Source organism: Canis aureus, chromosome 15 (assembly GCF_053574225.1).
Source record: "Canis aureus isolate CA01 chromosome 15, VMU_Caureus_v.1.0, whole genome shotgun sequence".
NCBI lineage: Eukaryota > Metazoa > Chordata > Mammalia > Carnivora > Canidae > Canis > Canis aureus.
The window spans coordinates 52,356,941-52,380,860 of record NC_135625.1 but is presented as its reverse complement, the minus strand read 5'-3'; the positions used below and the strand labels follow the sequence as shown (position 1 = coordinate 52,380,860).

At 46.6% G+C, this 23,920-nt stretch overlaps 1 protein-coding gene and 1 long non-coding RNA gene across 5 annotated transcripts in view; one reads left to right on the top strand and one right to left on the bottom strand.

The window, feature by feature from the left end:
- ZNF777 (zinc finger protein 777) overlaps positions 1–19,990 on the bottom strand; it is a 27,867-nt gene extending 7,877 nt beyond the window's left edge. The window contains exons 1-4 of one of the 4 annotated variants that reach the window (XM_077849751.1): positions 19,848–19,990; positions 14,088–14,939; positions 12,956–13,082; positions 10,939–11,052 (exon numbers count right to left, since the gene is read on the bottom strand). In XM_077849751.1, the coding sequence (XP_077705877.1) occupies positions 10,939–11,052; positions 12,956–13,082; positions 14,088–14,924 (1,078 nt within the window). In that variant the 5' untranslated portion in view covers positions 14,925–14,939; positions 19,848–19,990. Of the gene's footprint in view, positions 1–10,938; positions 11,053–12,955; positions 13,083–14,087; positions 14,940–15,259; positions 15,469–15,500; positions 16,070–19,092; positions 19,223–19,847 lie in introns of those variants that run through there. The other 3 variants (XM_077849748.1, XM_077849750.1, XM_077849749.1) reach the window with 3 other exon arrangements.
- Positions 19,838–23,920, top strand: LOC144284785 (uncharacterized). The gene is made up of 3 exons (XR_013353192.1): positions 19,838–20,471; positions 20,508–21,703; positions 21,847–23,920. It is a non-coding gene; the product is annotated as an uncharacterized LOC144284785 (long non-coding RNA).

The following is a 23,920-nucleotide window of genomic DNA, read 5'->3' as shown; positions in this document are numbered from 1 at the left end:
TTTTGTCACTTTTTAACATCACCAGTGGGATCTGAGAACCCCAGCAATTTTCAACCCACCATTATTCACTTAAAAAATACAAAAACAAGTTCTTCTTTGATAGTTGAAATTATTATATCATTCCTTTTCACCGTGAACTTCTATTTCCATTCCCACTTTGCCCACAGAATTTTATCCGAATAGAACATATTTTTATGTTCAGCAGCCTTTTACTGATTTCCTCGTCTACCACTCTGCCACAAAAATGTGTATGTAAATTGAAAGCTTAATTTTGCTTTCATTTCTAATAACCATGGGGCTCTAAGTGTTGATTGTTTTCCTGGCTTAAGTTATCCTTCGTTATTGTTACTAACGAATGATGCACAGTCACTCAAGACAGAACACCGAAGACATTGGAAATGGCTCTTACAAAGATGGAGAGGAATTTTTTTTCTTCCAATTAGTTTGCTTATCTGAGAATGAATATTCTTTATTACTTGATTGAGACGAGAGTTCGGAATAAAATCTGTTCCTATTTTTCGTTTTCATAAATACAAGCATGGGGGAAGCTCATTTACATAGATATATAGATGGGCTGGCAGGAGCTTTGTTACAGAATCATCACTTGATTCTTTGAATTTGTTCTGAATTATAATGCTATGAAAGCACATGGTTAACATATCATCAAAAATTGTTTCTAATGACCTATTAGCTGACAACTTAATTAGGTTCGTTTTCAATTTTGTTGAAAGCAAAGTATTGCAAATGATCTAACTTGCAAAAGAATTTGCCATCCAGGCCCCAGGGCGCTGCACTTGTGGTCTTGTACCCCTGCGAGCTGGACCGTCTCTGTAACCCAGAGGGCTTCTTCTACTTCGGAGAAAGAACTCCTTCATCAGCTGGGGATGGGTGAGGGATGTGATTGGTGAGGATGAGCATCACAGGGGCTCTATGTGTTGTGTGCTCTCATTGAGGAGTTTTAAGAATGAGAACAGATTGACTAAGGATTTATTGAACTCTCAAAGCCAGCTATGGCATATCCCTCTTGGAAAGTCTCCTTGGACCTCAAGGGCACTGGTACTCCAGCTTGAAGACCACTGCCTTCCAGTACCCGCCCCTACTTCAAGACCTCACTCTGCTCAACCTCTTACAATGTTCTCAGCTGAACAGAACTGTGCTCCTCTCTATGGCGTTTACTTCTTCCCCCCTTGAAATGTACTGTATTTACACATTTTTGCCCCTCTCCTCCACTTGTTGGACAGTAGGGAAGCCAGTTGTCTCTCACCAAAAAGTTTTCCCCACCCTAAACAACTTTTGAAGGAGTATTGACAATCAAATTGCATTTATAAGCAGTCGTTTGTTCTCCCATTAAAAAAAAAAAAAAAAAAAGGATGAGATGTCTGGGTGGCTCAGTGGTTGAGCATCTGCCTTCTGCTCAGGGTGTGATCCCGGGGTCCTGGGATCGAGTCTCACATCGGGCTCCCCTTAGGAAGCCTGCTTCTCCCTCTGCCTATCTCTCTGCCTCTGTGTGTCTCTCGTTAATAAATAAAATCTTAAAAAAAAAAAAACAAAAGGCACGTATATTGCAGGAATATAGTTTGTGATCAAAGGTAGAATTTGAAACCAGTGGGGGAAAGTTTTAAATAAATGGAGTGGAAATGAATGGATAGAGTGGGGACAACTGGCTTCCCAATAAGAAAACAATCTTCACATCAAAATGAATTACTGATAAAACACAAATTTAGGGATCCCTGGGTGGCGCAGCGGTTTGGCGCCTGCCTTTGGCCCAGGGCATGATCCTGGAGACCCGGGATCGAATCCCATGTCGGGCTCCCGGTGCATGGGGCCTGCTTCTCCCTCTGCCTGTGTCTCTGCCTCTCTCTCTCTCTCTATCATAAATAAATAAAAATTTAAAAACCCCACAAATTTAGATACAAATAATGAAATCATACTACTATTAGGGAAAAAAACCACCTCCTTTACTTTTTTTTTACAACTCTGAGCTGAGAAAGTGGCTGTGCCTAGCCCTCTGGGACTTCAGATCCTCCTTCTAGAGGCTGTCTGGCCCATTATAGCAGACATTACATGTGCCCAACACATACCAACTCTCATTTTTAAGTGTACATCTTTTTATTTTTTTTTTTAGGTGTAAATCTTTTTGAAACAATTTCTGTAGCTCTGCCTTGACATTGTTGGGTGATGAGGAACTTATTTAATTTGTGCTTGGCTTGTGATCTCTGTAATTATATTTCTTCCTGAGAACTCTTACAAGATGGGAAAAAAAATTTATCCTACAAATTGTTTCCAAATGTATCATGTGTTTGTGAGCACTACATTTAATAGTTAATGAAGCTGATATAATGTTATATTTGCAGACACTTAGTTAAAATACTTAACTGTTTGCATTTTGCAATTTTCCTTTTGTTTTCTGGAGCAAGAAATATTTTACTTCAGATTTCAAATATTTTTAGAGGTTTTTGAAAAGCTCATAGGCTCAAGAACTATAATCATATACTGAATAAGGGGCTAAGTATTTCTACACTTAATACGAAACCCAGACCAAAAAAAGGTTATGGGTAAATTTGAATATATAGAAACTTAAAATTGATAAATTCAAACATATAAAAATTTAAAATAGTCATACCACACACACAAATACAAAGGTAAACCATATATTCAAAAACATATTCATATACATGAGAAAAGAGCTGATATCTTTAACTTTTAAAAATATTTTACAAAAAATAAAAAGCTTTTACAAGCTAATAATAAAAAGATGAATAATCCAAAAGGACAATGATCAGAAGATAATTAATAAAATAAAACATCCTGGTGATCAGTAAAGCCCGATGTGGGACTCGATTCTAAGACCCCAGGATCACGACCTGAGCCAAAGGCCACGACCTGGCCTCAACCACTCAGGTGCCCTGTATCATATTTTTAAATGGGTATATCCTTTGGCCCAGAAAGTCTACTTTTTTTTTTTTTTTTAAGATTTTATTTATTTGCTTGAGAGAAAGTAAGAGAATGCATGTGCATGTGGGGGGGAGGGGCAGGGAGGGGCAGAGGGAGTGGGAGAAGCAGACTCCCTGCTGAGCAGGGAGCCGACTCAGGGCTCAGGGCTCAGGGCTTGAGCTCCATCCCAGGACTCTGAGGTCATGACCTGAGCTGAAGGCAGATGCTTAACCAACTTGAGCCACACAGGCATCCCAAGAAAGTCTACATCTAAATAAGTTTTGAGAAGTACACAAGATTTACTTATAAAGGATCTTTCACGAAGAATTGAAACTTGTAAACACTCTAAATGTACATCAATGGGAATTCATTTAAATAAATTATGAGGTCAATACATAGGATACTACAATCCGCTACTAAGAAAAGAGATTTATATATTCTGACATGTAAAGATGTTGAAGATATGTAATTAAAAAGCAAGTTGCCAATGTACTTCTACATTGTTGGATTTTCTTACAATGAGAATTTATTTATGTATTACTTATATAATTAAAGCCGTGTGTGTGTGTGTGTGTGTGTGTGTGTATTACCATATGCTCATAAATTGGAAGGAATAAAGTGTTGTCTTGAGAGAGAATTGTGTGGGATTTTCACTCTCTCTGCATTTATTCTTTTTTGAGTTATGCTGATGAAACTTTGCATTTTACTAGACAGTAAAAACCAGTGTTGTCACATTAACTTTTTCCACCAGCTGAAAGTAGAGAAATGATGGTTGACGTTGGCTTTCCAACCGTTTTATGGCTGTACTTTCTGTTAGATTTTTAAAATTTTTGGCATATTTATTTTTAAAGTCTTTATTTAATGCATTTAAAAATTTTTTGCTGAGTGAAGTAAGTCAGTCGGAGAAGGATAAACATTACATGTTCTCATTCATTTGGGGAACATAAATAATAGTGAAAGGGAATATAAGGGAAGGGAGAAGAAATGTGTGGGAAATATCAGAAAGGGAGACAGAACGTAAAGACTGCTAACTCTGGGAAATGAACTAGGGGTGGTAGAAGGGGAGAAGGGCGGGGGGTGGGAGTGAATGGGTGACGAGTACTGGGGGTTATTCTGTATGTTAGTAAATTGAACACCAATAAAAAATAAATTAAAAAAATTTTTTTTTATTTAAGTAATCTCTACACCCAACATGGGGCTCGAACTCAAGACACTGAGACCAAGAGTCACACACTCTTTGGACTGAGCAAGCCAAGTGCCCCAATTTTCAAAAGATTTTTGAAATCTTTTTTTAAAAAGTTATATATGGGGGTGCCTGGATGGCTTAGTTGGTTAAGCATCTGCCTTTGGCTCAGGTCATGTTCCTGGGGTCCTGGGATTGAACCCTGTGTTGGGCTCCCTGCTCAGCACAGAGTTTGCTTCTCCCTCTGCCTTGACCCCTCCCCTCTGCTCATGCTTGCTCACTCTCCCTGAAATAAATAAAATCTTTTTAAAAAGTTATATATGCACACAGGCTGAGCATTAGTTTTTGAAAAGTTGTTTTAAAAAGCTCTCTTCCCACTTCCAACCCATATTTCCTGCTCCTTAGGGGCAACTCTTCCAATTCCTCTAGTTGATTCTTTGGTCATTTCCCTTCATAACTCTAAGGAACATACTCCTATTGCTATTCATTGAATTTTCATAGTAAACATCACCTGTCGACTTCCGAATCCCTGATCATTCCAATTTAGTTTGCATTTCTGGTTGGATTAATACTGAGCATTTACATTATTAGATTACATAAATGTTACATAAAATTGAAGTGGGTAGTATACTACAGTTATTTTTCTATGTCTGGGGAAACTTTTTGTCTTCCCTGGGGTTTATAATTTTTTCCTTGGCTTAGCTTACTATTTTCATTAAGTCAGCTCCAAACTCTCCCACCCTTTCTGTAAGCCTCTCCTCAAAACATTCAGACAGAATGGGTATTTCTTAATTTCATCTCTTCGGAGAAAAAATTTTTCACAATTTTCTGATGTGCTCCAGTCTGGACTGGTTGCCTCCAGGTACAAAGCTGTCTTCTTGGGCTCCCCCTTGGGCAGCACCCTGGGGATTGCTCTCGCCTTGCTTGTATTGGAGCTCCTGACACCTCTTTCTTGGTGTGCTTCTTCATTTCAGCAAAGCGCCTCCCCCAGTTTGAGGAAAGGTGCACGGGTGACCTTGAGAATGTCGATTTCATCTCTCACATTTAATGAGAATAGTCTGACTGATATAAAACTCTAGAATGGTCAGAAAATATTTTCCAATTTTAAAATTTAGAGACTTTTAAAGGTATTGCTCTATTGTCTTCTCCAATATCGTTGAAAAGTCCAAGGCTATTCTAATTCTTGTTCTTTGTATGAACTCCCTCCCCTCCACTGGCCCTCCCTACCCCTCGGAAACTTATAAGATTGTTTTGTCCTCGCTTGCTCCGAAACTTCTTGCTTGAAGTATCTAAGGCAGGGGTCTGCCGTGTCACTGGATCTGCAGGTTGGCAACACCAGTGACCTCAGCAAGAGAAGCGTTGGTGGTGCGATGGGGTGGAAGCTCTTTGGAGTGGGTTGAGGGGAGGATGGGAGGCGAGGGAGGCTGCTGGGCTCTTTCAATCTGGGAAACCGGTCTTCCAGTGCTGAGAATTTTCCTTGAATTATTTCATGCTAATTCCCTCCTCCCTACATTTGCTTTTCTTTTCTTTTTTCTCTGATATTCTTATTATTTGGAGTTCCAACCTTTACTTTTTAAGATTCTTTCACTATTTCTTTTGTCTTTTAAGATTCTTTTTTTTTTTTTAATTTTTATTTATTTATGATAGTCACACACACAGAGAGAGAGGCAGAGACATAGGCAGAGGGAGAAAGAAGCAGGCTCCATGCACCGGGAGCCCGACGTGGGACTCGATCCCGGGTCTCCAGGATGGCGCCCTGGGTCAAAGGCAGGCGCCAAACCGCTGCGCCACCCAGGGATCCCTTAAGATTCTTTCATTATTTCTTTTGTCTTTCTGCTCTATTTTCTGGGACAGGTACTCAACTTTATCTTCTAACACTTTTTAATTTGTATTATTTCTAAATTCCAAGAGTTCTTTTCTATTTTTTTTATAATAAGCATTATACTTTTGGATCATGGATGTATTCACTTCTTTCATCTCTTTAAGGAATGTGAAATACATATATGTTATAAATATTATACAAGCATATATGTATATATTTAAGCATAGTTTTAAAAATCTCTCTGCATGGTTTCTTTCAAATTTACTTTTTCTGCTTTCTTTTCCTTTGGTCTCTGTATATGAGAGGCTTTTCCCAAATGTCTGTGGTTCTTGGTTGTCTGTATTTAAAATTAAAATACTCCAAAGAGACTAAAAGTTTGGTGCATTTAGGTAGGGCTTGCTAGGGAAGGGTTTCCCAGTAGGATGGCTCTGCTGAGTCATTTCATGAGGAGGTACCTCGTTCTGGTCCCCAAAGTGTCTGGGCAAGACTTGTCCAGCATGCTCCCTGGGGGTTCCATCCCAGATGCTCCATCGCTTGAGAGCCAAGTTAGGCATGAAGGCTGGAGATCTCAGTATCTGCACATCATACTCCTCTTATTCTCTTGTTTTCAGCATGGTGCTCCACCCTCCACTGTGCCTGGTGTCCGAGTTCAGACATTCTCTCATCTGGCTTCTCCAGAGAAGCCTCGGCTATCTACTGGGGCTGGGAGAGGCAGATGCTGGCTATACGGACTCAGGGAGGCTGTGGAGGGGACATGGTAGTGCTCACATGCTTCTCTGCAAGATGTCTCACCCATCCTGTTTTTAACTGCACCTTGCCCTCATTTCTAGAGATACCTAGCGTCTCCGGTAAGGCTCATTCCAAGTCTTGAGTAGGGGCTAGGGGTGGAGTGCAAATTGAGTTTCTTTTCTGCTTTCCTCAATACCAATTTTGGATTTAGCTTTCTAAATCAGTGATCACCCAGTCATCTGCTTTTAGGCTTCCAGAATGTGGTTGCTGTCGTCTCCTGGTTCATTCCTTTTACAAGTCCCTTCGCTCTTGCTTTAGGAGGATTCTGGGAGGTAGGAGTAAACACATGTTCAACCTGCCATCTTTAACTCGAAGCCTTTCTTCATGCATTGTGGTTTTTTAAAAATTATTTTTACTGAATAAGAAATAATACATACTTATTTCAGAACATTCTACAAAGCATAAAGAGATACGATTTCATTATGTTTCCATTCAGTTTTTCCCTATCTTTTGTTTACATCACAGACTTCATGTTACATTTACATTTTCCATTTCTACTTCATTAACTTCCCCTATCAACTGGATCACTGCCATCAGCACTTCACACTGGTGTTAGCAATCCCCATCTTAAGCAAATAAGATCCCCACCCCCACCCCCACCCCCAGCTACTGCCCGGTATTTCCACTCCCCACTCACAGCTAAACCTGAAACAGCTGATGATGTGTGCTGCCTCCCTCGCCTCCCATCCTCCCCTCAACCCACTCCAAAGGGCTTCCACCCCATCGCACCACCAACGCTTCTCTTGCTGAGGTCACTGGTGTTGCCAACCTGCAGATCCGGTGATACGTCAGTCTTCGCCTTACTAAAACCACACTGCAGGATTTAGCATGGTTGATCATACTCCCTCCTTCTGGAGACACTCTTCTCTGAAATGCCCAGCGATGCACTATCCTAATTGCGCATGCTGTATGACTGAGCCAGCCAGGTGCCCTGGCTATCCTCATTTCTTGCTACCTTTCTGACCACTCCTGTTTCCTTTGGTTCCTCTGTTTCTTCCCTCCTTCTCCAAATCCTACAACAGTGGTTTTTAGCCCCGGCTGTGTGTTAGGATCATAGTGGAAGCGTTTGGAAGCATACCAACACCTGGGCCCCACTCAGACCAATATATTCCAGATCTCTGAATCTGCTCTAAGTCAGGCCTTCCAAGGGCATGGCCTCTTTCTCTTCTTCTCTGGACTGGGTCGATGCTATCAAGGCCCAGATATCTGTCTCTAGCTCAGATCTCTCAGTTTTTAAGTTTTTATTCTACTGCTTCTTCAACACTTTCTCCTGGAGACCCCCCACGGATCTCAAGCCTGACGTGTTCTTGCTGTTTCTCCAGCTCTGCACCTCCTGGGGTCCTCTACCCAGCATCCTACTGCTGCATAGGCAGGGGTGTGCCTCCCTGCCAACACCTGCCCATCGCAAGTCCCTTGAAGCCCCTACCACTAAAACAGGTCCCCGGGGATACACACTTCCTTCCTGGCCTGTGCCATGTCGCCTGCCTGGACTACGGAGTCTCCACTGGTCTCTAGGCTTCCAGACTTTCCTCCCTCCAGTGAGTTCTCCTCGGGGTCACTGGAGCTCCTAATTGCCCTTTAGATTTCCACTAAAAATTCTACTTCCTCAAAGAGGCCTCTTCTGTTGTCCCAGGGCAGGAAAGTCTTCCACACCGGGTGTCTCATTGGCCTGGGTGCTCACCTTCACAGCACTACCGCTGCTCTTTATAATTTTATATGTGAGTGTGTGGGGGTAGTTATTATTATCATTCTCTTGACATAGTACTTGGCCCCCCCAAAATACTCAATGAACTAAATAATAAACATACAAATGACACATATGGAAAAACAACTTCATTTATGATTTTAGTGGCTACGAGTCTATCATAATGTAATACCTGTCCATCTTAATCCATAGTTCAGATTCTTTTCCATGCTACAGACTCTCAGAAAGGAAATTCTTAAGTCAAGCATATGAACATTTAAAAAATTTAAAACATAGTTTAAGATTAAAAAAAAAAAAAAGACTAAAAAATATTCAACTGCTTTTCAAAAAGACTAACACCTTGGATTTCTAGCCACGCCTTCAGGTTTGTTTTTACTCCATTACCCACCTTCAAGGGCCATGAATGGGAGCCCCTGCTCTGAGTATTTTGAGAGCAGAATTGTATCTGAATCATTTTTGGATCTCCTTGCCCTTAGGGATCCAAACCATAAATAATAGTTTACTGAATTCACTTAGCCAGTTCATAAAATCGTCACGTGCAGTGTACTTGAAATTATTAAAATTCTCAACGTTCCAGGCTCTTCCCCGTCGGTATCAGACTGGCACTGGTTCTGCAGCCACCCTTCTAAGGGAGAAGACCTGAGAGCAGACAGGTTACCGCTGGCATGTTTGGGGCTCTGATAGCCATAGATTCACAGGACAGTCCTACTATACAGAAGCTAGGGTCTCTGGTTTCACACAGAGGTGCAAGCTTACAGCCAACCCTGTGTGGCGGGGGTTCCCATGTCCTCCCCGTCCTCCCTCTTGCCTGGGCCCCGAGTGGCTGGAGATAGTCAGTAGAACAAATGGAACATTCCAGCCTTACAAGGCAGCCTCTGTGAGGTTACCACTTCCCACAGAAGCTCAGGCCGTGGACGTGCGTGTGCCAGAACAAACTGGGCCTGAGGCAGAGTGGGTTGAGGTTATTTGCTTTCGATTTTGGCCCTAGTCTGTGGGAGGCCCATCTGTGACGAGGGTGTGAACCAGCACACAGGGGAAGGGGATCAGTGTCGTCCCAGCGCTACTGAGAGGATGCTAGAGGAGCAGCACCTAGACCACAAACCCCCACTGGGACATTAGGCTGGATATTAGGGTATTTACCATTAGCTACCCTCCCATATTCTCATCCTCTGCCTCCCAGGCCTGCTTTCTTATTTCTTCTGCTTTGAATCGTTCTCTTCTTCCCATGTGACCCTTGTTTTTGGCTGTGGCCAAACTTTGTGGATACACTTATTTTCTTCCAAACAAAAGGACATCCTGCCACATGCCATTCTCTGTCCCCAAGTCCCCAGTCTCACCTGCCTTTAAATCACCTTTTTTGTCTGCCAGAATGAACTCACATCAGCCTCTACTATCCATTTAAATCTCTAGGCAAATCTCTAGAAAGTAAAGACACTGGATTTCTCTGAAAGACACTAACACTTATTTTTTCACAGGCTTCTGTCTCTCTGCTACCTTGGCTCTTGGTTCACGGGGCTGACATTACTCTGTACGTCTCTGGACCTCCTGATAGGAGCCAGTCGATAGGTCCCAGGATCAACGACATTACTTCATAACAAGACCTGGCTGTTGGTGCCAGTGAGTTCTCCAGCCAGATTATCCTTTTTCAAAAGATATGATCACCCATGATGTCTGGGTGTGAAGGACAAGGATCAGCTTCCACTGTAGACCTTCAAGGTAGAAGATTCAAGTCCAAAGGCAATTCCAAAGCAGGAGCTCCAGAAAATGGACCACGCAGCACTAAAGCACCCATGGGGCAACCATGTGGGCTGGGGAGGGATGACGCTGCATGCAGAATGACAAAGGCTGCTGGCACATGCCAGTCACCACATCAGGCCCTACAGCTTAGTACCCATCCTACTTTATAGGCGGGGAAAACAAGCTTCCAAAAAGGCTGAGTTCACTAAAGTCATCCTGCCAGTGAGCAAGGAAGCCGGGATTCAAATGCAGGCACCTGATGCTGGAGTCTGTACTTGAGACCCATGGCCAGTCCTGCTGGGCACCTTTCTGCTGCTTCCATCAAACTGCCCCATCTAGACACTGTCCTGCATAGTACACAACATTTCATGGAAAATCTCTCCCTCCACTATCCCTCCACTGACTGGCTGTGGGACCAGATACAGCCCTTCTCTGGAGAGCTCCACGAGGCACAGTCACTGGCACCCTGACAAATGACCACTTTTCTTTCAGTTCTGGTTTTGGTTCCTGCAAAGAGTGAGGTGACACCTGGTGTTGTCAAAAACTCCCTGAGACCCAATGGCATTCTTATTTACCAGCCACTTGGGCCACTGGGGGGTGGGTCAAGGAGGTGTCAGGCAGGTCTTAGCACCTGTAGGCCTCCTTCCTGCACAAAGCTTGCTAAAGCGGCCCTCCATGGTCTACTGTGGACTGCAACACCCCATGCTGGGCCTCCTGAGTGATGAAAGATCCAGAAGGCAGAGCTCTGGGCCACCCAGGAGCACTCACCAGCACTGGGATCTGCGGGTGTCTCGCCTTCCTCAGAGTCCTCCTGCTCCTGCATGGTTGGCCTCTCCCCACGCTCCATCTGCGACATGAGGTCTGGTTTGGAAATTGCATAGTCTGGGCAGAAGGAAGGAAAGAAGACAAACTATGTGGTGAGGTTACACTGGATGTTGTCAAGGTATCACCTGCATGAGTGGGACACTAGGAGTAGCCACCCTCCCAGTGGTAATGTTGGAAAAGAAACGGGTCAACCTCCCAGCCCTCTTCCTTAGAGTCACCACAGTGTGTGGGCCTGTGCATGCATGCATGGGGGGCCTGCATGCATGTTGCTGGGGTGAGGGGGAGCCGCACACATGTGTGCATTAACCACGGCCTCCCATGTGGGAGCAGCAGTGGGCGCCACCTGCCCACGCACAGAAATTAGCCCCCTGTCATCTAGGGATCCTGTTGCTCACAGGTTGCCAATGCCTACTTGGGCTTTTCATACCAAAAGCACAAGAGAGATTTGAAATTTTACAGAGTAAAAAAAAAAAGAATCCTGATAAAATCTAGAAGCTAAAATACTAAATACTAATAGTGTCCCTCACATCAAAAAAAAAAAAAAAAAAAAAGAAGTTTAAAACTCTGGAAATAAAGTTACAAGATGAAGAAGCTTGAAGGAAACACAGAGGTGCATGCACGCACACATAAGAGTCGAAATATTCGTCAGATGTAAGGCTCCTCTGTAAATGGTTAACATCCATTATTATAATAAAGAGCCTCTATAATTAGTAAAAAAATAAAAATAAAGCAAATATAAATAGGTAATTCATAGAAGAAATGCAACTGGCCAGTAAACACAGGAAAAGATGCAGAAGTTCACTAATCATCAAAGAAATACATTCTAAAATAAGGAGGTGTCATTTTTCACCCATCAGAGAAGACAAATATTTAAAAGAAAAGAACATCAAGTCAGGTCAGGGCCTGGAGATGGCATTGCCATACTCTGGAGTGTGATTATACACAGCCTTCTGGGGGACGTGGCCATCATACTGTAAATATGCATCGTCTTCATTGGGCAGACCTCCTCCCTGGAATCTGTGCTACCAAAATACTTGTGTAAGTGCACATGGATACACAGAGATGCTGATTACAGCACTCTGTGATGGGCAGAAGGTGGAATCAGCGTGTTGCTCATCAACAGCAGAAAGGTCAAACACCCAGGGGCTCATCTGGAATGCTGCACTGTCTTTCTGAGCAGGCCTATATGTGCAGACATGGAAAGTGGTCTAGGGCCTATCCTTCAGGAGATTAAGTGACCGATCCCATTTGTGCAAACCACAGATTGTATCCACACAAGCACCTGCCCTCATGTGTCTGTTTGCATGTGCACAAAAGAAGATGAGAAACAATGCAGGCCAAAGGGTTCATGGCTGTTACCTCTGGAGGGCAGTACCAGTGGGAGGGTGGGGATTGCTCTATACTGTATAAATCTAAATTGTTAAATTTTCACAACTATGTATGCGCTTTAAAAAGAAAAGAAGAAATATGAGTTAAAAAGAAAAGAGTTAAAAAAAAAAAAGAAAAAAAGAAAAGAGTTGCCCTAACAGGGAGGTATGTGTATATACAATTAATAGTTCTAGCAAGAATCAAAGTTTCTATCCAACTTGCATATGTAATGTTTTTCTAACTTTTTGTGTGTGCCCAAAGAGTTCCCCATACCAGAGCAAAGGATACATATAAAACTAAAGTATATTTTCCTAGGTTTTCCTCCTTGAATATACTTATTGATGAAAATAACAAGAATGAACAGACTTTGGGGTAAGCGGCTTCTCAGTGGAGTGGTGCCTCTGTCTACCAGTTGTCCTCATCTCTGCTGCACGAGTACATGTGGGCATTTATTCTGAGTGTGTGCTCTAAAATTCAATTTTCTTTGTTTTTGATTATTGGTAGTACTAGAGTTCAAAATTCCCACGGTTTCCAAGTGAGCCTCAGGCTAGGGTCACAGAATTCCCCCACCGTGAGTGAACCTCCTCCTTACCCATAGAAACCAGAGACTCGTAGTTGCCCCTCATCACATTCTTATAGAGCTCCTTCTGCCACTCAGACAGGTTCCCCCACTCCTGCTCTGAGAAATGGACAGCGACATCATCGAAGGTGACGGGGACCTGAAAACACACAAGCTCAGCTTAGACCAAGTGGAAGGCAGTCACAGGCCCTCAGCTGCCAAATCCCAAGGCAACAGATGACTCCCCCTACCCTCCACGCCACCCCCCACACCCCCCCGCCGGCTCTGGCTCAAACACCTCTTCTTAGGACTGGAGTGGGAAAGGCCCAAAGGCATGGATGTAGGTATTCACCACAGACCTCTCTAGAAATCTGGCCTGACTTCAGTACTGTCCTGGCCTCACAGAGAAAGGGCCTCATTTTGCTGGTCCACTTTCTGTCTAATGGGATAATCCTTGCTGCTATAAAGCATGGTCTGCAGACCAGCAGACATGGCACCAGGGGACGTACTAGAATGCAGACCCCTAGGCCCCACTCTAGACCTCCTAAATCAGATTTTGCATTTAGTAAGATCCCCAGGTGATTCAAGCACACAGTAACATTTGAGAAATGCTGGCCTGGAGAATATAGTCCAAGTCTCTTCCCTACATAAGGCTGAGTTCAGGGACAACACACAAGAGAATTAGAAAGAAAACCACTCCACATTCAAGTTCTTTCAGAATCTTCTGGGAATAGTAAAACCTAACTATTCTCTAGTTTTTTAGGATACCTCTTGGAATCACATTTTTACTGGCATTTACATAATTCATAAGTCAACTGATAAAAATTGTGAGGCAGGATAGAGCTCTGGAACATTTCACCAGGGTCTCGGTCCACCTGGACAGTGAACTGCTAAGCAATTCACACTTCTTGTGAACTGAATGCCCTTCCAAATGGACCATCCCTGATCACTAACAGGTTCTCTGATCTGTTCCCCTAGGGCTTTATCAACAGGACAAATCACTGGATTTTGGCATGTCTTGAGCTTCGGGAAGTAATGCTGGCAACTAGGTATCACTCTATTTGTTTCCTTTTAACCATCTCTTCTTCCCTCTTTTAGATGAAACTCCTAAAACACATGCCAATTCCGGTCACTGCTTGGGAAGCCCCAGTTGGGAGTGGTTTACCTTGGGGACCTCTCCATTGCTGCCTGGTGGCAGCCGCAGGATCCAGAAATTTCGATTTTTCAGTAGGTTCTCCATGTTCTCCAGCCGCCTCTGTAGCAGCCCATACTCCTGCAGCAGGGTCCCCAGCACTACCCACTTGCTCTCCAGATGGTTCGCAAACTCCACAGCCGTCTTCTCACAGTCTGCCAGCTTCTTCTCGGCCGTCCCGGTCCGTCCCTCCAGGGTCAGGAGCCGCATGGCCTGGGCCTCTAGTTTCCTCTCCACCGCTTGGACGGCAGCCCACACGGCCAAGCGGGTAATCTCCGCTGTCGGGAGTGGCGTGTCCTTCTGGGCTGCAGAAGAGATCTGGAAGGGAGTGTCTTTTTGGGCAACGGGGCTCTGAAGCAGGGCGTCCATGTCAGTCTCAGGAACCGTGGGGGAAAGGGTCAGGGGGTCTTTCTCCGGAACTTCAGGCGAGTGAAGTGGGGCCTCTTGGTGGGGGGTGGAGTGGGAGAGAAGTGAGATTTCTTGTTCAGCAGCAGCTGGGGGTGGATACTGGGTCTCTTCTTGGGAAGTCAGGGAACCCTGGAGATGAGTCTCTTGCTCAGAAGTGGCAGGATACAGGAGTGAGGGTCCCTTCTGGAGAACATGCGGCATTCGGCCAGAGGTCTCTAGCTTGGGAGTCTGGGATAGGGAGCCTTGTCGGGGGATGGGAGGAGATGAAGAAGGAATTTCTTTGGGGGGAAGAACACGGGATTGGAACAGAGTATCTCGGGGGAGTCCAGTGGGGGTCTGGCGGGGGCTTTCTTCTTGCAGAACACTGGGGAATGATGGAGGTGATGGGCGTTGGGTCTCCATGTCCAGCTGTGGGACCTGTGTTCAAGGAAAGAAAGGATAGGATTGAAGGCCACGGTCTCCAGCTGACAAAGTAAATGCCAAAGACAGGCACCCACAGAAAAGGGGCTGCAGGTTCATGGGCAGTAAGATATGTTCCACAGACATGAATGTCTTCTGGAGAACCCAGCATGGATTCAGAGGTCAATTATAAAACTGTTAATAATAACAAAGAAAAGGTGGCAATGCCACCTTCTGTGTTGGGAGAGCCATCTCTTTCTTGATGACACACATGTCCAGGGATCCCCATGACCAGGAGTGGACGAGAGGGGTAAGGACACTGGCCTTGGCTCTCAGACCTGTGCGTGTCGATTGCTGCCTGGTTACTTGACCTCTCTGTTCTCAGTGTCCCTGCACGTAAAACGAAGACAGTAGCTGACACATCTGCCTCCTCACTGAGTTTGAGCACTGGGCATCAAATACAACAAAACTCTAAAACGACAGCAGAATTTTGTCAGCGCCAGGCACTGTTACTACCCCAAGACTCCCAGCGAGGGGGGAGGAGGCTCCGGCGGGGCCAGTGCTGTTTAAAAGACTTACCTCAAAGGTGACCTCGACATCTGGCCCCACTGCTTCCACTTGTGTCAGCAGGCAGTCCCAGTGTTATCTTTCCCTCCCTTCTTCCAGGAATGGGAACACACAATTACCTTACATTCTCCATACTCTCTGGTAAAAGCTGAATTGTGGACTTTATCAGTCAAATTTCTCAGAGCATTTATATGGTGTAGGTTTGCCTCTAAGACATGTTATATGGGCCCAGCCCCTCCTGGAGAGGCCAAATGCGCTTCTGGGCATCCCAGGCTGACTCCTGCTATGAGCAAAATGGGAAGAGAGACACCTTGCCCGAGCCAGGCCAGCGGATGGCAATTCAGCCACTTGTATGGAAGCCCAAGTCCCCGGGGTAGATGGTCCACTGCAGCAGGTGTATGCTGGTGGTCTGAGCTCTTCCCTACAGTTGGTGAGGTGGGGAATGAGGAGCCAAGGCCCGGGGGGACTGGATATGGGGCTGGAGCCCCCCAGTTCTGTGACTCACATCAGGATTGGTGGGGACAAGAACCAGAATGAAGACCAATTCCTTTGGGGATTTTCATTACGCACTCTCTCCCTGTTCCCCACCTTGCACACTCAAGGTTGAGAGAATTCTTGTGTCGCCAGGGAGGTGAAGCCAGGGTCTTCTGAGTGGCCAGCCCTGTGTTTACTTATCCAGACAATCAATAGCTTTAGTGGAACTCAATATAAGTTCTTCTATAGCATGTTTGTCCATTTGCTCATAATCTTCCTTCAGCGAATGCGCTGATGGCCCATCACTGTGCCATGTCCAAGTAACCTTTAATACAACCGAAATTCCCATTCTCTTCGTTTGAAAGTGAGCACATCCCCGCTGTCCAGTCTGATATACAGTATGTGCTCAATAAATGTCTGCTGAATTAATGAATGGTATAAATCATTGGGTCACGGGAAAAAACATGTTAGGGTAAATGACATTCCTTGGGTCATCTAGGAGAGCCCTCTCAACCTATTTCTATCTCCTACCACTTCTCTTTCCTTTACTTGCTCATACATTCACTTATGAGGGCCTTCACTGAGACAGCACCATGCTGTCAAGCCAAGAATTGAAAACTGAAGGCCCGTTCAAGCGGAATATTTTTGAGGTGGCATGATCCAGTAGCTCTGCAGCTAACCAGATGTGAGAGCTAATTAGTCAGATAACAGCTAACAGTTAGTCAGCATTTACTGTGCACCGTGAACTGCGTTAAGCATTTTAAAGGGTGATCTCACACGTAATCCTTAGGAAGCCCTACGAAATAGGACTCTGAGAACTGTTACCCACACTTAGCATAATGAAGACTCCGAAGCCTAGAGAGGGCCAACTAACCTGCCCAAGGTCACAGAGAGGGCTGGCTGCCGAGACTGGCCTTTCAGCCTCCACTGTAGGTTGCCTCCACTGTAGGTTGTCAACAGAGGCAGCAGCTTAGCTCAGTTAAGTGTTCTGAATCCTTTCTACCTCTAAAATTCAGAGAGGCTTGGAGATTCAACAAAGACCTGTGGGAGGTTCTATAGGGGGGGAGGCCCTGTCCATAAAGGCATTTCCACTTAAAGCTGGGATCAGGGACCCTTTTGAAAACCTAATGAAAGTTGTGAATTCTCCCCCTCAAAACACACACACACACACACACACACACACACACAAAATTCTTCAAACACTTTCAAGTGGTTCACAGACCCCTAAACCTGAAGACTCATTAACAACTAAGCCACCTCTCAACTCTTAGTAGGTGAGGGCAGACAGGACAGCTCCCTGGGACAGAGGCCTCACACAGGGGAAATGACTAGCATAATGCAACACAATAGGGTCATTATGACCCTGTCCATGGATGGGGGTTAGGGTATTTGCCTACAACTAATAGGAGAAGGGAATTCCCTGGGGGGCCAAGTTAGTCCCCCAGAGTAATACAGGGGTTTAACTAAAACAATGGGGAGAAGCTCCAGTACAGTACCTAAAGCCAGCAGAGTAGATACCTTTACCAACTAGTTTAATCAGAGCTTAAAGGAAAATAACATTTCTTTGCTCTCTTACTAGACTGGCTCTCTCCACTTTTAGATTCGGAAGACTGTAGAGGGATGAGGGGGACACGGGGGCATACCCCCTTTTCCACCCCCAAATAACACCCCTTGCTATGATGTCCTCTATACCAATAAACCTGTGGCTTAATTTTACCCAAAGCATAAAGACAGGGATGGAGCTGTAAATATAGTATCTAAGACTAATAACCTGGCATTCTCAAACTGTTGGGGTGTGTGTGTGTGTGTGTGTGTGTGTGTGTGGAATTCTGGACCACGTATCATAGGATTTAACCGACCCTCCCTACCTCCTGTATCACAAGTGGATGGGTCTCCAGGATACATGCATCTTAGCAGGAAAAAATATATATACATAACCATTAATATAAATTTATTTAAAAAAAAAAAAAAGAAAAAGAAAGAAAGCAAGCCATGCCATTTTCTTGTGTGACCCAGTGTGGTTAACTCAGAATTATATACCACTCGAGGGCCCTGGAGACTGAAGCCCAGAGGTAGGCATTCTTAAATCTGCATTTTATTTTATTTTATTTTATTTTATTTTATTTTATTTTATTTATTTTATTTTATTTATTTTATTTTCCAAGAGAGGATTATTATTATTTATATATATATATTTTTTTTTTATTGAGCCGGGAGGCTCTTTAAAAAGCATATATCCCGACCCCTTCCTGTCCACGATAGTAAACTGAGGCTCACAGACGCTGACTCCCATGCAGCAATCCTGCTCCCCAGCACAGCCACTGCATCTTCAAAGAGCAGGTCTGCGGGGAGATTTTTAAGAATGGCCCACTACACAAGACCGTCAGCCACTAAGCCCTTAGGAGCTCGCTCCCCAGACCCCATCCGTCCCGACACCCCTAATTTGGCGGGGGGCCCCCCTCCAGACACAGTGGCTGCAGGCCCAGGCGCCCGAGCCCGAGGGTCACCTGCTCCCCACGACGCTGCGCAGCCGCTCGCCGGGCTGGGCGCTGCCCGGCCGCTCACCCCGCCGTCACCTCCCCCCCGCCCCCCCGACGGGCCGCGTCCACCACGCGGAGGGCCAGGCCCCCACCGCCCGAACCCAGGGGAGGCCGCCGCCAGAGCCGCCCCCTCCCCGTCCAGGCCCGCCGCCCGGGAAGGCAGGCATTTCTGGGGACGCGGGCACCGGGCCACGGAGGACTCGCTACGTGACCTTGGGGCAGGCCGGGCAGGTCGCCGCCAGGCGTCTGTGCCTCAGTGTCTCCGCTCTGAGAAATGGGAGAGCCGCGTCAGCGCCGCGCTCCGGCCGCGGGAGGCTCGGCGGGGGCGAGCTCTGCGGAAAACGTGCGGCGGCAACCCCGACGGACGCAGCGCCGGCTCCGCAGGGAGCGAGGCGCGCCGCCCCGGGCGCCCACCCCCGGGCCCGCGAGCGCGCCAGGCCCCGGCGTCCCCGCAGCCTCGCCCGGACGGCGGCCGGATCCTCGGCCCCGCTCCCATCCCGCAGCCCCCCCCCCCGCGTTAAGGGGCGCGCGAGCCCTCCGGCCCCCACCCCCACCCCCCGCCCCCACGTCGCGGCGTCTCCGACCCTTACCGAGACCCCAGGCCGGGCCGCCGAGCCCGGGACGCGCAGGCCGTCCCCCGGGCCCCGAGTCCGCGCGTCCGTGCGCGCGCGGGCCGCCCTCACCGGAGCCGGGGCCGCCTCGGCCATGGCCGTGCGCTGTCCGGCCCGGCCCGGAGTCGCCGCCGCCGCCGCGCGGCCCCACGCAGGCCGGCCCCCGGCCTCTCCGCAGGCGGCGCCCGCCCGGCCCTGCCTTCCCCGCCCGGGCCGCGCGGCCGTCGGGCCCGGCCTGCTCGGGGCGGGCGGGGACGGAGCGGCCGAGCCGGGCGGCGGCGTCGGAGCGGGGCGCGCGGCGGTGCGGGCGGCCGGGCGGGCTGCGCCCCGGCCGCGAGCTGGGCCCCGGCCCTCAGCACCGGCCCCCGGCCCGCGCGCGGCCCCTGTGCGGCCGCGGCTGCGACCCCGGCTCCGGCCCCGGCCCCGGCTGCGAGCTGCGCTGCCGTCCCGGCGCCTCTTCAGCAGGGGAGCTGCACAGCAGCTGCCATGTTGATACAAACTGCATCCTGGGAGGCATGTCCCTCTCAGGCCGTTTAAAGAGAAACACTCCGAGGCTCGTCGGAGGCTGCAGGAACCCAGACAGCTCCATCTACAGCCGGTAGGAGCGAACAGTGTCGAGCGAGCCGCCGGGCGGCGACGGACACGCCCTGAGCCCCGGGCCAGCCCGTCGTGGAGCCCGGGCCGCGCCGCGCGGCCTGCCCCGCTCCGGCCCCCCCCGCCCGCCGGCCTCTCACCTGGGGTCCTCGCCTCCCCGGCGGCCTCGGCGAGACCCGGGGGCGGGAGAGCCGAGCGCGAACGGCCGCGCGCAGCCGAGGCGACGTGCCGGGGTCTGGAGGCGGCTTGATTGGCTCCGACAGCCTCTTCCTCCCGCCGGGTCCCCCTGCTCCTCTCAAACCCAGAACCCGGGTCGTTCCCTTTCAAAACCTGCGCGCACAAAGGGAGCTCAGAAACCCGTCACACCAGAGACAGCCCGAGTTCATGTGACCAGCTCTGTGCAGCCCGGGTTCCAGGGAAGCGGGCTGTGGTTCCAAGGGCAACAAGGGGGGTGGGTGCTTTTGTCCAACGCCCGAGGGTTGTTTTCGACGCGAAAGGACACAGTTGCGAGCCTCAGAGGGAGCTGGGGCTGGAAGGGGCCGGACCCGTCATTTGGGAGGAAACTGAGGCCGAGTGGGAAAGAGACCAAGTTGCTGTGCCAGTCCCTCGTAGGAATGCTCTCTCTCACCTTGAGAGACAGCCCAAAAGAAATGGTAGAGCCTAGGGCTGGCGGCTCCCTTTCCTGGACAGGTTCACCTACACTCATGTTTGTGGGATAGCTACTGGGCGGAGGGAACCAGAAATGATATTTGGGGGCGCGGGAGGTAGGAAGGAAGGAAGGAAGGAAGGAAGGAAGGAAGGAAGGAAGGAAGGAAGGAAGGAAGGAAGGATAGCAGGCCCCCTGGGGACAAGTGACAAAAACCCTACTGGAACTACCTTAAAGGGGGAAGAAAGATAGGATATCTTTGTTCACCTCTGGGGACCCCAGGGGGCGGCCAGGGATGGAGCTGCTTTGGAAGGCAGCAGGAGCAGGACTCAGGATGCCAGTCAGCCCAGACGTCTCTTTAAAAATGGAAAGTTATGGATACAGGTAAGGCCAGTGCCCTGGACCCCATTTCCTTCCCTTCCCAGAGGTTGGAGATCCCACTCATGTCCTCGTGAATCAGTGAACAGTATATACCGCTGGGTTTGGTATTTTAAATGTTTATGTGAATGATGTAATTCACTCCATATCAGATTGCAGCTTGCTCTTTTTTTTTTTTTTTTTTTTAAGCATCATTGTTTTTGAGATACAGTCATGTTTAAACAAGAATATCTGGTTCATTCATTTTAACCACTATATAGTATTTCACTGAATAAATAAACTCCAGTTTACTTCCCTTTCCCCCGAGGGGAATGAAAACAAACCTGCTGCCAGGAACATCTGCACTCCTATCTCATTGTGTAGGTTTGACTTTCTCTGGGAGAGACCCCAAGACTTCCCTAAGTTCACCAAACCGCTCACCAGTGAGGTGGCGCCCAGCGACGCTCCCACCAACAGTGCATGGGGTCCTGTTTTCAGAGCCTTGCCAACAGTTACTGATTCTGGGCTTTGAACCTTGTCAACACAATGAGTTTGAAATCATAGTTCACTGTCTTACTTTGTGTTTGATATTTGTATTTCCCAGGTTATTACGAGAATTGAACACCCTTTCATATGTACTAGACATTTTGGTTGCTCACTCTTCAGATTTTCTCTTCATATCCTTCCTGTCATGAACTCTTTTTCTTACTGGTTTGTAGGTTTTTGTTTTTGTTTTAGTTTTGTAACTGTGAACCTGTCATCAAACTTAATGTGCTTACTGATAGGATTGCATTTTATTTTATTATTTATTTTAAAGATTTTATTCATTTATTTGAGAGAGAGAGAGAGCGAGAGCGAGAGCATAAGATTGGGGGAGAGGGAGAAGCAGAGTCCCTGCTTAGCAAGGAGCCCCACGTAGGACTGGCATGACCTGAGCTAAAGGCAGATACTTCACCAACTGAGCCACCCAGGCACCCCTATATCCTACCTTATGTGAGTTATATCACTTCACTTCAATGCATTAATCTTACAGCAGGTTAGCCACCATCTTTTGTGTTATTGGTAGCGTGCATTTAATGTTTCCAAATGTGATAATCAGGAATTTGAGTCCTCTAACTCTGCTCTTTTCTTTCCAGATTGTTTTGGGCCATTCGGGATGCCTTGAACTTCCATTTGAATTTTAGGATCAGCTTGTGAATTTCTACAACTAAGCCAGCTAGAATTTTGATGGGGTCCAGAAATCAACTAATCTGCTAATATCCCTCGAAGAAGTACCCAGATGGATGAATATATGATCATTCTTTTTCAGATGAATGTAAGATAAGAAATTCAGTATTAATTCTGGATTTTCTTATTACCAAAGTAAAACGAAAGACTCCAACCACCTGAGTAGTTAACTTATTTAAATTTATTTTCCTTTGTCTTCTGGTATATGTGAAAAGTGGAAGAATAAAAATATACCTTCCATTTGACATTTTTAACATGAATCTACTTTTATAACTGTATATCCTCTTGGTATATTTCCCCCCTCAAGATTACTAGTTGCATATTTGATACATTAATATTAAATAAATATTCTGTAATCAGCTGAAATTTTTTGTTATAAGCTTTTTACAGTAGCAATTGTTCCAAAGAACAAACATGTAAAGCAGTATTAAAATAGGAGCTGGGGCACCTGACTGGCTCAGTTGATAGAACATGCAACTCTTTTTTTTTTTTAAGAAATATTTATTTATTTGAGAGAGAGAATGAGTTTGCACATAAGCTAGGGGGACGGGCAGAGAGAGGGAAAGAGAATCTGAAGCAGATTCTGTGCTCAGCGTGGAGCCTGACAGAGGGCTGGATTCCACAACCGGGAGATCATGACCTGAGCCGATACCAAAAGTTGGCTACTTAACTGAGTCACCCAGGTGCCCCATAGCATGCAACTCTTGAGCTTGGGGTTGTGACTTCAAACCCCATGTTCAGTGTAGAGATTATTTAAAATCTTTTTTTTTAAATGTGAGTACAAGGAGTTTTGCTTTTTTTCTTAAATGGTTCTTCTCTGTTGCAAACATTTTGTTTTGTTTTTTTTAAGATTTTATTTATTCATGAGAGACACAGAGAGAGAGAGAGGCAGAGACACAGGCAGAGGGAGAAGCAGGCTCCACTCAGGGAGCCCAACGTGGGAATCGATCCTGGATCCCCAGGATCACACCCCAACTGTAGGCAGCACTAAACCGCTGCACCACTGGGGCTGCCCGCAAACATTTTATATATCCTTTTATTATTTCTAATTTATTATGCTGTGATTTTTTTTAAAATTTTTATTTATTTATGATAGTCACATGGAGAGAGAGAGAGAGAGAGAGAGGCAGAGACATAGGCAGAGGGAGAAGCAGGCTCCATGCACCGGGAGCCCGACGTGGGATTCGATCCCAGGTCTCCAGGATCGCTCCCTGGGCCAAAGGCAGGCACTAAACCGCTGTGCCACCCAGGGATCCCTTATGCTGTGATTTTAAAAAGGGGTCTGAATAAAATTGGTTATTTGGAATTTGTTATGATTTGCTTTGCAGCCAGCTTTTGTAAATATTTCATGCATGCTTGAAAAGAACATAAAATCTCTAATTGTTTGGAGAGAATTAGTTTAATACACTTTTCAAATATTCTAGATTCTTACTAATTTTTGTTTGTCTTATCAAATAGAGGTATATAGAAATCTCCCATTGTGATTGTTTTTCAAAATTTCCCTCATAATTCTGTCATGTTTTGCTTTATATGAGTCCATGTTGTTAGGTACATGGTACCTTATTTTTTTCATAATACAGTGATCCTGTTTATCCTAGTAATGCTTCTAGGATCAAAGTCTATTTTGGGGGAGCCTGGGTGGCTCAGTTGGTTGAGCTGCCTTTGGTTCAGGTCATGATCCCAGGGTCCCAGAATCGAGCCCCATATTGCTAAGCAGAGAGCCTGCTTCTCCTTCTCCCTCTGCTGCTTCCCCTGTTCTTGCTCTCTCCCTGTCAAATACATAAATAAATAAAAAAGATCATTTTTAAAAGTCTCTTTGGGGCCACCTGGGTGGTTCAGCGGTTGAGCATCTGCCTTCAGCTCAGGGTGTGATCCCAGGGTCCTGGGATCAAGTCCTGCATCAGGTTTCCCACAAGGAGCCTGTTTCTCCCTCTGCCTATGTCTCTGCCTCTCTCTCTGTGTCTCTCATGAATAAATAAATAA